At 36.0% G+C, this 15,607-nt stretch overlaps 1 protein-coding gene across 1 annotated transcript in view; it reads left to right on the forward strand.

Annotated features, from left to right (window-relative positions):
- The window catches only part of VSIG10L2 (V-set and immunoglobulin domain containing 10 like 2), a 52,114-nt gene that overhangs the window by 24,401 nt on the left and 12,106 nt on the right, over positions 1-15,607 (forward strand). Inside the window, exons 8-9 of the mRNA XM_063435673.1 lie at positions 11,690-12,007; positions 14,288-14,410. Coding sequence (XP_063291743.1) covers positions 11,690-12,007; positions 14,288-14,410 — 441 coding nt within the window. The remainder of the gene's footprint in view (positions 1-11,689; positions 12,008-14,287; positions 14,411-15,607) is intronic.

Genomic DNA, 15,607 nt, shown 5'->3' on the forward strand with positions numbered 1-15,607 from the left:
TGCTGGACTAAATTACACTGTATTTGGAACACAAAAATCATAAACACTTAGACATCGCTAGTCTATATGAATTTAGTGTGAATGACCTTGATCTTCTATTCCCAACAAAGTTTGTGTTTCTCCTGGGTTGGGCCCTAAAATGGTTCAGTACCTCACTAATCATGACGCAATTGTCAGAGACAGGTATAGAGTTTGTAATGAAAGCATGTCAAGATAAAAATTTTAGATAATTCTGTATCCATTAACAAAATATTTGATTTGGTGGAAGAATCATTAACCCATGAACAACTAGTTAATACTTTTATTCTTAAAGGAAAGAAAAATATTATGTTTTATGAGACAATGCAAACATTTCTATTGCAATTAGACAGTCTATCGGGTTTGGCAAACACAACCATGGTTACCTGAATTTTATATGTGATTTGTATTCCACAACTCTTTCTTTCCATGCCAAATCTTCCATCCAGTCAGATGCACAAACTCCAACAACCAAACCTTCTGAATGTTTTGACTTGGAAGATCTCCATTTACCTAATTTTATCAAAGGAGTTTCAGAATCAGAAACTAGAAGATCTTATACATGTGCATGGAGTGTCTGGTCTCATTTCAGCATGGAACACAATTTGGAGCCCAATTTCAGCAACTCCATGTGTTTTACTATCTTTTTCTGACTTCCGTTTTTGAACATGGGAAAGCTTACAGAACAATAAACTGGTTTCAATCTGTTATATTGTTGGGCCATAGAGGAATTGATATGATTCTAGCTGGCGAGAGTTTTCCTGTATGCTTTTTAATGGTATTAGACTTTCCAGATCTCCTTAACCCAAATATGTTTCCATCAGAGATGTGAATGTTGTTCTTAATTTTATTGAACAATGGTTGGACAACACTTATTTATCTATTCACCAACTCTCATGTAAATTAGTTGTACTCTTATGACTTAGCTCATGCAAGGTGGTCTCATATGTACATGCACTTGATTATGGAGCCCATTCATGTGGCATTTTAGGGGTAACATTTTAAATTTCTCCACATACTTAGACTTCCATCACTTAAGTGTTTTATCCATCTTTTTCAGACTTACCAAATCTGTACTTTGATTTTGCCATTGATGTAATATTATTGGATCACCTTTTCAAATTATATTATAAAGATATTGTGAAATTAGCAGACTGGTCTCAATTTTATTTTAATCCGGTTATTCAATGTTTCTTTGTGGTAATTGATACGCTTTAAAATTACTTGATAGGAGCCACCGTGTCCTGTAATAAAATCCCAAGATTTTACTAAGTCGTTATGGAAAGTCATGATTTTATTGAAGACACGAAGGCGAGTATTAGCACTCATCCTTTAAAAATTTGCTGCTGGGAGTTACAGTAAAGAAAGATAAGCAAATATGAAGCCTCCTGTCTTTTCATAAAATTATCACTTTCTGGCTGGTTTGCCGTTGCTCCTAGATGCTTCCACCTCAGAATAATATCACTTACAGTTAACCAGTGAAATCCTACGACAGTGACACATTTAAAGTAATTGAGCTTATCAGTGTCTGTCAATAGAGATGTAATTTATATATGCTGGATTTTATACAGCTTTTTTTGAGGCTAAAACATCTGTGTTGTATTCACTAAAGTCTAAAAGGCCCCTTAACAAATGTGGCAAAACGATTTGCTGCTGTACGGGGCCATTCACATGGCAAACGTGTCCAGATTTTATCATTCAGGCCTGACACTGGTCTGGGTTTCAGCTGGACTGAACGCTGCTGGAATACTGAAATCTGGATCAAACTTTGCAAGCGCTGACCAGCCGCTACATAATTAGTTTCTTTTTACCCATTTGCAATAGTACTTAAATTTAATTATAGATATGAGGCTCATATTATCCTTTACTTCATTTACTTCTTCAAATAGCAGCAAATGTAAAATGCAATGTAAATTCAAACAAACTTAGAACAGGACCAAGATAATATAGAACATATAATTCAACCAATCAGGAACAGTCTCTTAATATATATAAATAGCCAGGTCTCAATTTTCTTGTGTTGCTTTGTCCTAATTTTTTACGTTTTTTTCTGTGCTTTCATTGGATTTATTTTTAAAAAAAATGTAATACCTATAAGTTAGTTACATTTTAATTTGTCTATTTACCATTTTTTAGTCTGTTTTCTGAACTCACCTTATCGATTCTGTTTGAATTGTCTGCAAGCTCCGTTCTCTGGCTTCCATTTGATTGGAGTCCATGTTCCTTAATCGTGAAACACGTGGTTTCCTGCGCATGCACAAAACACTCAATTTGCCGCTCATGAAGTATCCCAACCAACGATTGCCAGTAAGGCTTGTATGATCCCGGTATTTGATCCCACTATTGTCCAATATTTAAGTAAATCCAGGAAGGATCCCAGGAAGGAAATAGACAGATATTTAAAGAGCGACCGAGATAACATTTTAAACATTCTCGGATCATTAACTAAGCTTTTTGATTTACCATTGAAAATTGGTAAACTGGAATATGTTCAAGTTTTAGGAGGTTAGATTCAAACGGTTATATTCCTTTTAGGTAATGCTAATTTTTCTCTGGCATCAGATAGACAAAGTGACAATCTTCTAAAATTATACGTACAACTAACTGTAATGGATGATATTTCAGAGTATGGACCCTCAGCAGAAGTCTTATTGTTTGGGGAATAATTTATTGAAAACATTGGGAAATATGTTTATATTTTTTCCTCGCTAAATAAATCTCAAATACATTTAAAACAGGTTTTTAAGAATAACATTTTTGGAAGGGCCTGAAGAAGCGAGTACCATTCTTCCATCTGAATTTTTCAATCAAGACAAAATTTCAAAGGTTCCTACTAAAGGAGAAATAGAACCCAATTTTAAATCTCATAAAATTTACTTTTTTTCCCCCAAAACGAAGAAGACCATGGAGATCCAGAGTCCAGATTGTCTAGATCAGTGGTTCCATACCCAGTCTTTGAGTACCCCCTAACAGTCCAGGATTTAGGGATGACCCAGTTGTGTCTAAGGTGTTTTTAAAAGAAAAAAAAAACACTTTCCCTGAATCCTGGACTGGTAGGGGGTACTTGAGGAATGGGTTGGGAACCCCTGGTCTAGATCACAACATTTTTCAGGTATGTCCAATGGAACCTGTTTATTCAAGGGAAATTGGGTGTCAGAATCACAAATACTTTCCATCACTTGTCTCAAATCACTTCAGATATGTGGGTTCTCAATACAGTGAAGAGATTTAAAATAGATTTTGTACATTATTCGGTTCAGAAGAAAGAACCTCTTCCTTTACATTTTTCAAAATCTAAAGTTTCTGAATGCTTGGGAATAATACAAGCATTTTAAAATGGAGGGTATTCATTGTCTGAGGGATTTGCTACAACAGGGACACTGTTTTATAAGGGTAGATTTAAAATATGTTTATCTTTCACCCCCCTTTCATTTGGATTATCACAAATGTCTTAAATTTCATTGGAAGAAGAAAAAAATGGCAGTTCACCTGTCTACCCTATGGACTGTTAATGGCACTTTGGTGCTTTACAAAGGTGTTAAAACCAGTCACAACATTATTACAAAGTCAAGGTGTCCTGGTGTTGATATACGTAGACTTTTTTTTAATTATGACAAAAAACCTACACTATAACACTTCATTCACATTTGACTTTGGATGTCTTACAAAATCTATGTTTCATTATCAATTAGATTAAATCTTCTCTAAAACCATCTTAACAGATTAAATTTTGGGGGTTTCTAACAAATTCAAATTTACAAACACTCACTTTACCGACTCAAAAATGTAAAGTGATTCACAAAGAAACAAAGAAGGTACTACAGAAAGCCTCTATAACCCTCAGACTTCCTGTAAGAATCGTCAGTTTACTTTTGGCATCAATTCAAGCAATTTCCCAGCGCCACTCCACTATCGAGCATTACCTCAAACCATCGTACCATTGAAGCAAAGGACAACTTAATTTGATAGTTACGACACAGAATAGCTTGGAATGGAAAGCCATTTATGGGTTATTTCCTGATATAGTCATAGAATTGGACACAAGGTTTCATGGATGGGGGGCTCGTTGTGAAAAAAAAATGAAACAGACGGTCAATGGTGTTTATAGGAACCAGCAAAACACATACATTTTTGCATGGAAATGAGATTTGGATCCCTTGCATGCAGATATTCCAGAAATTGTAAATATTTTTTCCTATTGTTATGATAAAGGAAAAGCTTACCGAACTGTCAATGTTTAAAGATCATCAATTTCAGCAAATCACATATTTATCAATAATCCTGTTTCAAATTATTTTTATTTCAAACCAAATAATTAAATTTCTAGACAGATTATTTAATGAGATTTTTGCAAGCTTTAAACGAGCATAATATGAGCCTCCAGTCTTTAATAAAATGTAGGATTTTTTATAGCTTTAGCGACATTAAGTCACAGTTTTATACATTTTTTTTAATAAAACATGAAACGGTTATTAATCCACCTAATTTTATTGTCTCACCACATTAATTTGTATAGGTTTTTTTTCCATGGGTTATGAATTTATATGTGCTCATTGATAAAAAAAAGTTGTTTTATGTGTTATTTAAGTGTTTCTTTCTATGAGACGTTTCTTCAATAACATTTCCCATTAAGTCATTGGATTAATTCCAGGGGACAGCTAGGAAGAGAGTGTTGTGAGGTGTTCCAAAGTATTAACCCCTTAAGGACAGAGCTTCAGAAGCTTGTCTTTCACTTAATGACAACGGCATTTTTTGCATTTTTTGCTATTTGCGTTCAAGTGCAATTTGCATTTTACTAATTTATTGCACCGACACATATTATATACCGTTTTTTAAAGGACAGAAAGGGCTTTAATTTGATGTAACACATATATATATACATGCTTATTTATTATAAAAAAAATACAGAAATATGCAAAAAAATGAATTTTTGTGTGTTTTTTTTACAGTTTTTGCAATAATAATGTGTACATAATTAGTGCAGGTTAAGGAAAGTAATTAAAAATAAATTCATTTAGTTGTTCTGAATTACAGAATATATAATGTGTCTGGGATTTTAAGTTTTTTTTGGTAGTTACAGGTCACAAAGCACAAGGAGTAAAATAAACTTTTTATGTGGAGCGATTTTAGAATTTGGTATGTTTGTCTTGTAAGCCTAATAGCCATAAAAGAAAACAAAATTGCCACACAAAAGTATATATTTATATAAAGTAGACACCACAGGCTATTTACCTAAGGTTGTTTTGACACTTTCTACGTAGCCATTTTACCGCCAACCTCTGCTAAATATTGGTGTTTTGGGGGGTTTTCGCACACAAACTTATAACAAAGAACTTCTCATGTGTATTTTGTAAAGTTGGTGTGTGCTATTCCTGTACAAAGTTTTATAATGTGTTCAGTTACTTCTGCTGAGTACAACGGTACCCCCATTGTATGTCTTTGTCACTATTTCGTGAAGCTACAGTGCCATATAGGAGACCTGTCCTTTTCAGTATTCACAGTAGAATTTTGAGAGACGGATTTAATGAGCCTATGCTTCCATTTGGGGTATTATAGTAGTTTGACTGTTCAAAAAAAAACCACAAAGGCCTACCATTTGTAAAAGTAGACACTCCAGGGTATCTCATAAGGTGCATATTGTGCCTTAACATGCCCCCATTTTTTTACCATTACATGCCAAAGTATGTGGTAAAAAATAATTTTGTGCATATTTTACATACGGATTGCATTTTTGCTGGGCATTTTGTATATTTCATGTGTGCCACTAAGTTCAAACCCCCCAAATTATGCTCAGCTAAGTCTTCTGAGTAAAAGGACACCCCCATTGTATGTCTATGGCACTATTTCGTGAAGCTACAGTGCCATACAGGAGACCTGTCCTTTTCAGTATTCACAGTAGAATTTTGAGAGACGGATTTAATGAGCCTATGCTTCCATTTGGGGTATTATAACAGTTTGACTGTTCAAAACACCCCACAAAGGCCTACCATTTGTAAAAGAAGACACTCCAGGGTATCTCATAAGGTGCATATTGTGCCTTAACATGCCCCCATTTTTTTACCATTACATGCCAAAGTATGTGGTAAAAAATAATTTTGTGCATTTTTTACATACGGATTGCATTTTTGCTGGGCATTTTGTATATTTCATGTGTGCCACTAAGTTCAAACCCCCCAAATTATGCTCAGCTAAGTCTTCTGAGTAAAAGGACACCCCCATTGTATGTCTATGGCACTATTTTGTGAAGCTACAGTGCCATATAGGAGACCAAGCCATATCAGTTTTGACCGAACTTTGAATTTTGACGCCGGGCCTATGTGCAATTTCCAAGCATCTTTGCAGGTTTTAAATTCAAACTACCCCACAAAGGCCTACCATTTCTTAAAGTAGACACCCCAGGGTATTTCAAAAGGCATATTTTGAACCTTAGCGTGGATCATTTTTCCGCTAGCGTGTACCAGGTGTAGTGGTTATAAGCGTTTTTTTCTGCCTTTTTGACACACAAAGTGAGTTTGCACAGTATATTTTGCAAACCATATGTGTACTACCACTGTATAATACTTCATATTTTGCTCAGCTATGTCTGCTGAGTACAAAAATACCCCCGTATGTACCTTTGCCAGGTATATGTGGACATCGGAGGGGCACATTTGGGACACAGCCATTCCATTTTTTTTCAAATTTTGAATTTTTACGCTGTGTCCATGTCCCATTTTAGAGTATTTTACCAGGCTATATAATCCAAATACCCCATAAAGCCATACCATTTCTTAAAGAAGACATCCCAGGGTATTTCAAAAGGCATATTTTGAACCTTAGCGTGGGATCATTTTTCCGCTAGCTTGTACCAGGTGTAGTGGTAATAAGCGTTTTTTCTGCCGTTTTGACACACAAAGTGAGTTTGCACAGTATATTTTGCAAACCTTATGTGTACTACCACTGTATAATACTTCATATGTTGCTCAGCTATGTCTGCTGAGTACAAAAATACCCCCGTATGTACCTTTGCCAGGTATATGTGGACATCGGAGGGGCACATTTGGGACACAGCCATTCCATTTTTTTTCAAACTTTACATTTTTACGCTGTGCCCATGTCCCATTTTAGAGTATTTTACCAGGCTATATGAACCAAATACCCCATAAAGCCATACCATTTCTTAAAGAAGACATCCCAGGGTATTTCAAAAGGCATATTTTGAACCTTAGCGTGGGATCATTTTTCCGCTAGCTTGTACCAGGTGTAGTGGTAATGAGCGTTATTAAATGTATTTTTTTACTTTTTAAAACTTTTTTTACTTTTTAAAACTATTTTTTAAACTTTTGTTTTGATTATTCATTTTTTTAAAGTTTCCTAAACTTTCGTAAAACTTTTTTTTACAGATTTAACATTTTTCTAAGCTTTTTTTTTACGTTAACCCCTAACTAGCAGTAAGCAGCACTAACAGTAAATTCCCCATTTTCCCATAACTCCCACCCACCCCAGCTAGCAAAATATTTAATTATACAATATTTAAATTAGTTAATTAAATAAATTTAACCCCTGAGGGTTAAAAAATAAATAAAAGTTAAAAAAAAAATTAGAACAGTATAATACTGTGATCTGTATTTTGATCACTGTAGGCAGTGATCGACTGGCAGGGAAGGGGTTAATTTTTATTTGGACTGGGTAAAGGGTTTATTTTTTTAAATTTTTTACTTAAATGTTATTAAAACTTTTTTTTTAACTTAATTTTTTAACTTTTTAAAGCTTATTTTTAAACTTTTTTTAACGTTAACCCCTAGTTAGCGTAATACTAAATCCCCCAATTCCCCACTAACTTCCACCCTCCCCAGCTAGCTAAATTTATAATTGTAAAATATTTAAATTAATTAATAAAATAAATTGAACCCCTGAGGGTTAAAAAAAAAAAAGAATTAACCCTCAGGGGTTAAAAAAAAAATCAGATCTTAGTAAAATGTAATCCCTGCCAATTGATCACTGTAGTCAGTGATCAATTGGCAGGGAAGGGGTTAATTTTTTATTAAAATGGGTAAAGGGGGGGTAAAGGGGGGTGGGATTTTAATTTTACAATGTTTTCTTTCCACCAGGGGGCAGGATCACTGAAGATCCGTCTCCCTGCACTTCACACAGAACCAGGAAGTGCAGGGAGGCGGAGGTGAGTATAGAGAGCACATGTGCCCGCTCTGGCATGCTGTCAGAGCGGGCACATGTACTCTGACAGCCCGATCCGGTGCTCCCGGTTTGCCTCTAATGCAGAGGCAGACCGGAGCACCATTAACCCCGCGATCGCCGCGATTGCGGCGATCTGGGGTTAATTTTAACGGGTGACGGACGAGGTCCGTCACTCGTCATTAACGCATTCCCCTGAGTGACGGACCTCGTCCGTCACTCGTCGTTAAGGGGTTAACACATGGGAACTGCTGACAGAGCCGCCGTGATTTTACTAAACAGACAGAGACAAATATTATGGTTAAACCTTTCTACTCCCAAAAGCAGCAAAGAAGACATTTAACAGAAAACACTATTTATACAGATACAATGGAATACATAGACACAACTTACATACTGTTCTTCCACCAAAACATATATCAGTGGAGATGGTAAATAGCAGTGCACACATTCCACGGTCCGTTTTCTTTGTAATGAGCAGTGTTTGACTCAAGTGTTCGAATATGAAACGAGGCCTGAAGTTGACAAGCATTAAATACATAAAATTATCACCACTGGCAGTCCCAAAATCCGTATAGTTTCTGGGACACAATAGGGAAGTGATTGAAGAAGGTCAAGGTAGCTGAGGAATCCAAGCTTAAAGATATCAATAAGTATTTGCATTAGGTACGGCCCCATCAGATCAGATGACTCCTTCATGCAAAGTGAATGTTGATGGGATTTCAAAAAAAACATTGTTTTCTTGTTTATTTGGTCACTATAAGGGAAGATATAATCAATGTGAAAGGCTGTGGTGTCAGGGGGATGTGTGCAGCCTCAGCTATACATTTCCAGTGATCCAAGGTTTGCTGAAAGATACAAGCAAATTAACTTGAAGTCAGATTCTGGAGCCTCAGTGTGAGCATCATGGGGGTTACGAAGGAGATTGGCACTTCAGAGTTCCATCTGGATGATTGCCTCCCTTATCAAACCCACCCAGGCTAAATCTATGGCCACAGGTGCAAACTCTCCCAGGATCCCGACAGGGTTGGCAAGGAAAGTATTGCTTCAATTCCAAGGTGAAGCAGAAAAGAAACACCTTATGCAATCAGATTGGTAACTGAGTGAAAATTCCTTTAATAATGTCGACAAAGTGACAGCTTGGGCTGATGACAACTCTGTTCAGCAGCAATGGGACATGGCATTGATGGGGCCCCAACTTACCTCTCTGTTTTCTCAAAAAGAAGGTGTTTCTTCAATTTAGCCCAAGCTACAACAAATCATTTATTTTGGATTTGTTGTGGTGGATCTTCAACACATTTGGTTGAGAAGATGTAGGTTTCAAAGCGGGTTCCTGATTTCTTTACTTATTTGTGTTGTTTTAATTTTTCTTTTCACATTGTAACCCTAGGCATGCAAGTTAACACTAGTTCCACAGAGCGGTATATAAGGCTTATGTCTCTTATGTCCCATTTCCTACAGGATGGATAGAACCATTTTTTTCCTGGGTTCAGATATAGCCTTTTAAATAGAAGACATTATCATAACCCATCACCTAAGCAGGAAGAGCCCCCTTTGACCTATTGTGTTTGTTTCCTCTTTTTTCCACAACCTGTTTGCCTCAGTTGTGCTTTTTAAAACTGATTTTAAAATGTTCAATTGCTTTGTTGCTGCCTATTTCATTTGTGTTTGTGCTTTAAAAATAAGGAATTAGAAAACAAAATCTACAAATTGATAAAAATGTTCCAACGGGTAAGGGTGTTGTTAATTACTAACAATGCTTTTTGAGCTCTTACCCAATGGAAATGGTGAAAAGGCATAATTCTGACCTCAAGACATGTCTTCTACAAAATCATCTACCAGTAGAGTATCTGGGTCTGATTTCCTGATGAAAAAGTTTGGAAGTTGGGATTCGGTCTGAATGCAAACAGGTGGACCTGAAATACATTTGAGATCAAATATATAAAATTAGATTAAAATATAATTAAATTTGATTTGATTTCAGTTTAAAATAAATTAGAATTGAATTTTTAATGTAATCAGAAAATAGTTATTAGGAAGAAAAATATGATTCAAACTGCAGAAAACAAAAATCTGACATATAAATACCTTCCATACATTATCTATCTGATAGCTGAGCATCAAACTAGACTTTGACCACAGAAAGACTCCCTTACATAGCACTTGCTGTATTAACCCTAATATAACAATCTGACAGGACTGATACAAACTCACAATATAATGGTAAAATAGTGTAAACTGGATGAGACTCAACGATGAAACAAATTGTCCTAAGAAAGATGGTCACCAAGTCCACGACGGGTAAAATGGCCACCATGAATGACAAGAGACCATGAAAGTAACGAAGATTTGAGAACTATGTGTGATAGCTTATGGTCTCCAGTGCTTGTGCTACCAGAAACACAGGAAAAACAAAACTACAGCAAAAAATAACAACAATGATCACAATAAAGTGAGAAAAATGAATGGAAATATATCAAAATGAACAATACAGTAGAGAACAATTTACGGTACATAAACTATTAGAAAAAAAAAGAGCAATAAAAAAAAAAAAAAAACACACAGAGGCAGAACATCCTCCAAGAATAGCAATACAGACAGTAAATACATGGAAAAAGAAAAACATAAATGTACTGCAAGAAAATTCAATCATATCACAGCACAACTACATTGGGTGACACTCATCTGCAGGAAGCAGTAACAAAGGCTAATATTGTAATTCGTGCATTGCTATTCATCACCTCTGCTGATGAATGTTGGGAAGGAGTGATCTAATCTGTACCCGTGTCAATGTATTCCTTTTCCTCTGTATATTTGATGTTTCTGTTAGATTTTTTTCTTTGCTGCTATTGGGAAAAAAAGAGTTTGAGGTCATACCAGTTTCTGTGTCTTTAATAAAAACACGACTTTCTCATTTGACTTACTAAAAATCAAGAGATTAGCCCACGTGCCCTGATAACCTCCATGTATCCAAAGAGTTCAGTTTTTTTGTTATGGTGCGCACCCGTTATTTTATTTTAAGATGCGCACATTTATTGCATAATCATAATGACTATAATAATGTGTCTATTTATCAAACAAATTAAAATCACACAATACCATTATGTTTAATAAAAGTAACCATGTGACCCCATGGAATGCTTGACAACAATCAAAAGTTTAATGTTCTGTTACTGGTTAAATAACTTAATATTATTGTTATTAAAATTACTATCCCTTTTTAGTAAAAAATGTATCCCCAAATGGTAGATGAATTATAGCTGACAAGACAATCATCCTATTAATAAGTTATGATTTACTGTGGAAATGTTGGCAGGTATGATAGCGATTCTAGAGTTTTGCATGTGTGATCACATTATAGCATTGACTGGGTTAAAATTCTTTGCATTAGACAAAAAAGCTACAAATTAAACAAGAGAAGACAAAGAAACAAGAGATTAATGAAAGTGTTGCCAAAACATATTTCTGATATCCTTTGTTTCTTAATTTCTATGTACAGAATATCCTACTCCACCCAACGTTACGATCAGTAAGCTCCTGTATAGTCGGCAAAGGACAGAAGTGGACCTGGAATGGATGACCCAAGGAATTGGTGACCTTACAGGTTTTATGGTACAGAGGCAAGCCAGTATCCGGTCTTTTACTGGTCCAAGGAGGGCTGCCATGACTTCTTCATGGGACACGGTGGCTAGTGACATAGAACCAGAAATTCGAGGACACAAACTTGGAGGCTTAGACCCTGCTATTGTGTATGCCTTTAGAATTATTGCTGTTAATCACAGGACGACAGGGTTCCCATCAGAAGTGAAAACACCAGGTAAGTAGAGATAGATTGTGAATATTACATGGTAATATTTTTCCAAACATAATAATATAATGTGAGGAAATGGACACAACCAAGAATAACCTTCTGAGGGGCTTTTGACAGTCCTTCAATCTTCTAATGTCAATGTTCCCACTGAGCTACATTTCACTGTAAGAGAGAAAGACATTACAGCAGATTATTATTCAAGGGTTTGAATTTAATTAGCAATTAGGGGAGAAGATGTCAATATAGCGATTTCTCTATCCTTTACTCCTAAGCATTTGACACAAAGCAATCACTTAAATCATTTGGGGCAGGAATAAAAAGCTGGATTTGAAAATAGGGGTTGAATAGTGGTCATAAACCAAGGAGGGCCATTGAAGGGAATATATCAATGGCCGACGGATGGCTAATACAAAGGTTTAAATGGTTAAGGGTGCATATAAACACGTAGGTTCAATAGCTGGTGTGAATGAAGGAGGTTAAAGAGTAGATATGGTCAATATGAACAAGGTATGTTGAAGAACAGTTAAAAATAAGACAGGCTAATAGGGTCATACGAGTAGTGGGCAGGTGATCAATTATGAAAAAAACCTTCACTTTGATGTCTGTTGCATAACTTTATTCTACTCAATTTGGTATAGAGTTCAACAAAGCTAGTTAGTTTCTCTTTAGTGCATTCACTCTCAATATTCCCCAGAACATCTGTTTTTAGCATTTAATTAGTTGATATTTACATATGATACTTTTAAACCACATATCATAATGAACTTCAGTAAAAGTTTTCATATAGCAACCCAAACCAAGCTTATAACTGCATTGGTGGCTATTAGAGAACACAAGAATGTTCTCAATTTGGATAACTTAGACTGACAATAAGGATTCCATTGATCAACCTATGTTCTACATGTACTTCTGTACACAAGTAATCACACAATAAAATCTTACTAATTCCTTAGACATTAGTTCTCAACCTGCGATATGTGTACCGTATGGGGTGCTTACATCATGGCAAAAAGTATATGGGGGGAGAAATCCCTGCAACTAGTAGGAAGATCCATATGCATTGTTTGGTGGGCTTAAACTCCGGATGGGGTGGGGGGGGTTGATTGCACTGAATACCTGGCTGAGTGTTCGGTGCTCGGTGCTAGTTTCTGCTTGTTCTTTCATTGAGATCCTAATGAGCAGCAGCTGTGCATAGGTAGAGATGGGTCATGACATAAAAAAATGGGAAATATCAAGACAGATCTACACCTCTCTCTCAAACTCATTATGTTTTCCTTTGGGCTCCAACCCCAGTATGCTTGGGACCGAGCCATGGCCCTCAGGCAGATCACAAGATCACCCTGCCTGACCCAGTACCTAATAAAAAATATCACTAATTAGAAACCGGGCTAATATGATGAAATGCAAGGACTCGTGTCTGAACAGAGAGACTCCTTATTAGTTAATTAATCACTAATTAGAAAACAGTCCAATATGATGAAATACTGGGACTTGTGTCTGACCAGAGAGACTCCTTATTTTTCTTTGAATTCTACTGCATGGCTTGTCTTTTCTATGCATTCTTGATTTATTACGTGGAAATGTCACCTTTCTTAAAAAGCTTAGTCAGCAATTCATTTTAATCTGATTTGAATGTATATATGCCAAATAGATTGTTACCATTTACTATATGTTGAAAGAAAGTCTGGTTCAGCTTGAAGAACGAGAAGAAAGTAATTATTCAACATTTACAAAGAAGGAGGTGAGGAGGTACAAGGCATAGTTTTGTAGAGGTAAACCATTCACAAAGGGATAACTGTCTTATATAAAAAAAAACTAGCATCAATTAACTCTATTAAAGATAAAGATAAACACAATAATGAGATCTAAAGTTTAATTTTATAAGATAAATTTACTCTATCCCACGAGATAATGAAACGAAAGTGAATGTGAATTTTTCCTTAGTGCTTTGTGTATGATAGTGTTTTTTTGTAAAATATTGGTTTGAAACATGAATTTAAACAATATCGTAGGTTGTACAAGATCATAAAAATAATGATAAGACTCATCAAATCGCTGTGCAATAACACAGAAAATATCTCTTACATTACGTTACAGTGCTGGTAAAACACAGGTGATTACTTTTTTGTGTATAGTGAAAAAATCATATTTTATGCTAACTAAATGTAACTTTCTATCTGAAGACAGAAAAATCATTCTCTAATATACATTTTTTGTGTGTTTTAGTACTTAGGTATTTCAATTGTACATGCTTTTTTTTATACCAGAAATTCTTCCTTCCTCTAGCGGACCCTCCATTTAATGCCTACCCAGCTGTTATAGGAGCTGGTGTAACTGGCATGATTGTAGCAACTGTTGCCAGTCTCCTGATATTTCAATACATTGTTCGGAATCGAGAGAATAATCCAAGTAAGTAGTATTGTAAATCACACAGCCTCGCATACAGATACATTGTTATAGTGAAGTACATGTATATGTGAGTACCATTGCTATTAACACTTTCCTATATATTAAATAACATATATCTGACCAGGCTTTATTTGAATGTGAATAGCCACCCTTGCTTACAATATGTCCTACCTGTATATACACAGCTGGCCAGATTTATAACGTGTTCTGCTATTGTTCAGTGTCTCTGCTTCCTAAGCTGATCTCTACAACTTGTATACATACATACATGTTTTTAAGTGGTGTAGGGGATACCACTTTCTAGGTGTTTGCACATTATCTTCTATGCACCTCCATATTGTGCACATATTTTGTTGTATTGATCTCTACAACTTGTCTCAATTGCTGTGTGGTGATAAGTTTAATTTGATTCATGAGTTTCTATTTAGTACCTTACCTCGGAGGAGGGGCCTCTATTCAGTACCTCACCTCAGAGGAGGGGTTTCTATTCAGTACCTCACCTCAGAGGAGGGGCCTCTATTCAGTACCTTACCTCGGAGGAGGGGTTTCTATTCAGTACCTTACCTCAGAGGAGGGGTTTCTATTCAGTACCTTACCTCGGAGGAGGGGTTTCTATTCAGTACCTTACCTCAGAGGAGGGGTCTCTATTCAGTACCTTACCTCGGAGGAGGGGTTTCTATTCAGTACCTTACCTCAGAGGAGGGGTTTCTATTCAGTACCTCACCTCAGAGGAGGGGCCTCTATTCAGTACCTTACCTAGGAGGAGGGGTTTCTATTCAGTACCTTACCTCAGAGGAGGGGTCTCTATTATAACTAAAATTATAGATCAGGGTGGTGCAGTAGACATTGCTTACCTAGATTTCATTAAGGCTTTTGACACTGTTGCACATAGAAGGCTTATCAATAAACTGCAATCTTTGAGTTTGGATTCCAATATTGTTGAATGGGTAAGGCAGTGGCTGAGTGACAGGCAACAGAGGGTTGTAGTCAATGGAGTATATTCGAAGCTTGGGCTTGTCACCAGTGGGGTACCTCAGGGATCTGTACTTGGACCCATTCTCTTTAATATTTTTATTAGTGATATTGCAGAAGGTCTTGATGGTAAGGTGTGTCTTTTTGCGGATGATACTAAGATATGTAACAGGGTTGATGTTCCAGGAGGGATAAGCCAAATGGCAAATGATTTAGGTAAACTAG

The sequence above is a fragment of the Pelobates fuscus genome, chromosome 11, assembly GCF_036172605.1.
Source record: "Pelobates fuscus isolate aPelFus1 chromosome 11, aPelFus1.pri, whole genome shotgun sequence".
Lineage (NCBI taxonomy): Eukaryota > Metazoa > Chordata > Amphibia > Anura > Pelobatidae > Pelobates > Pelobates fuscus.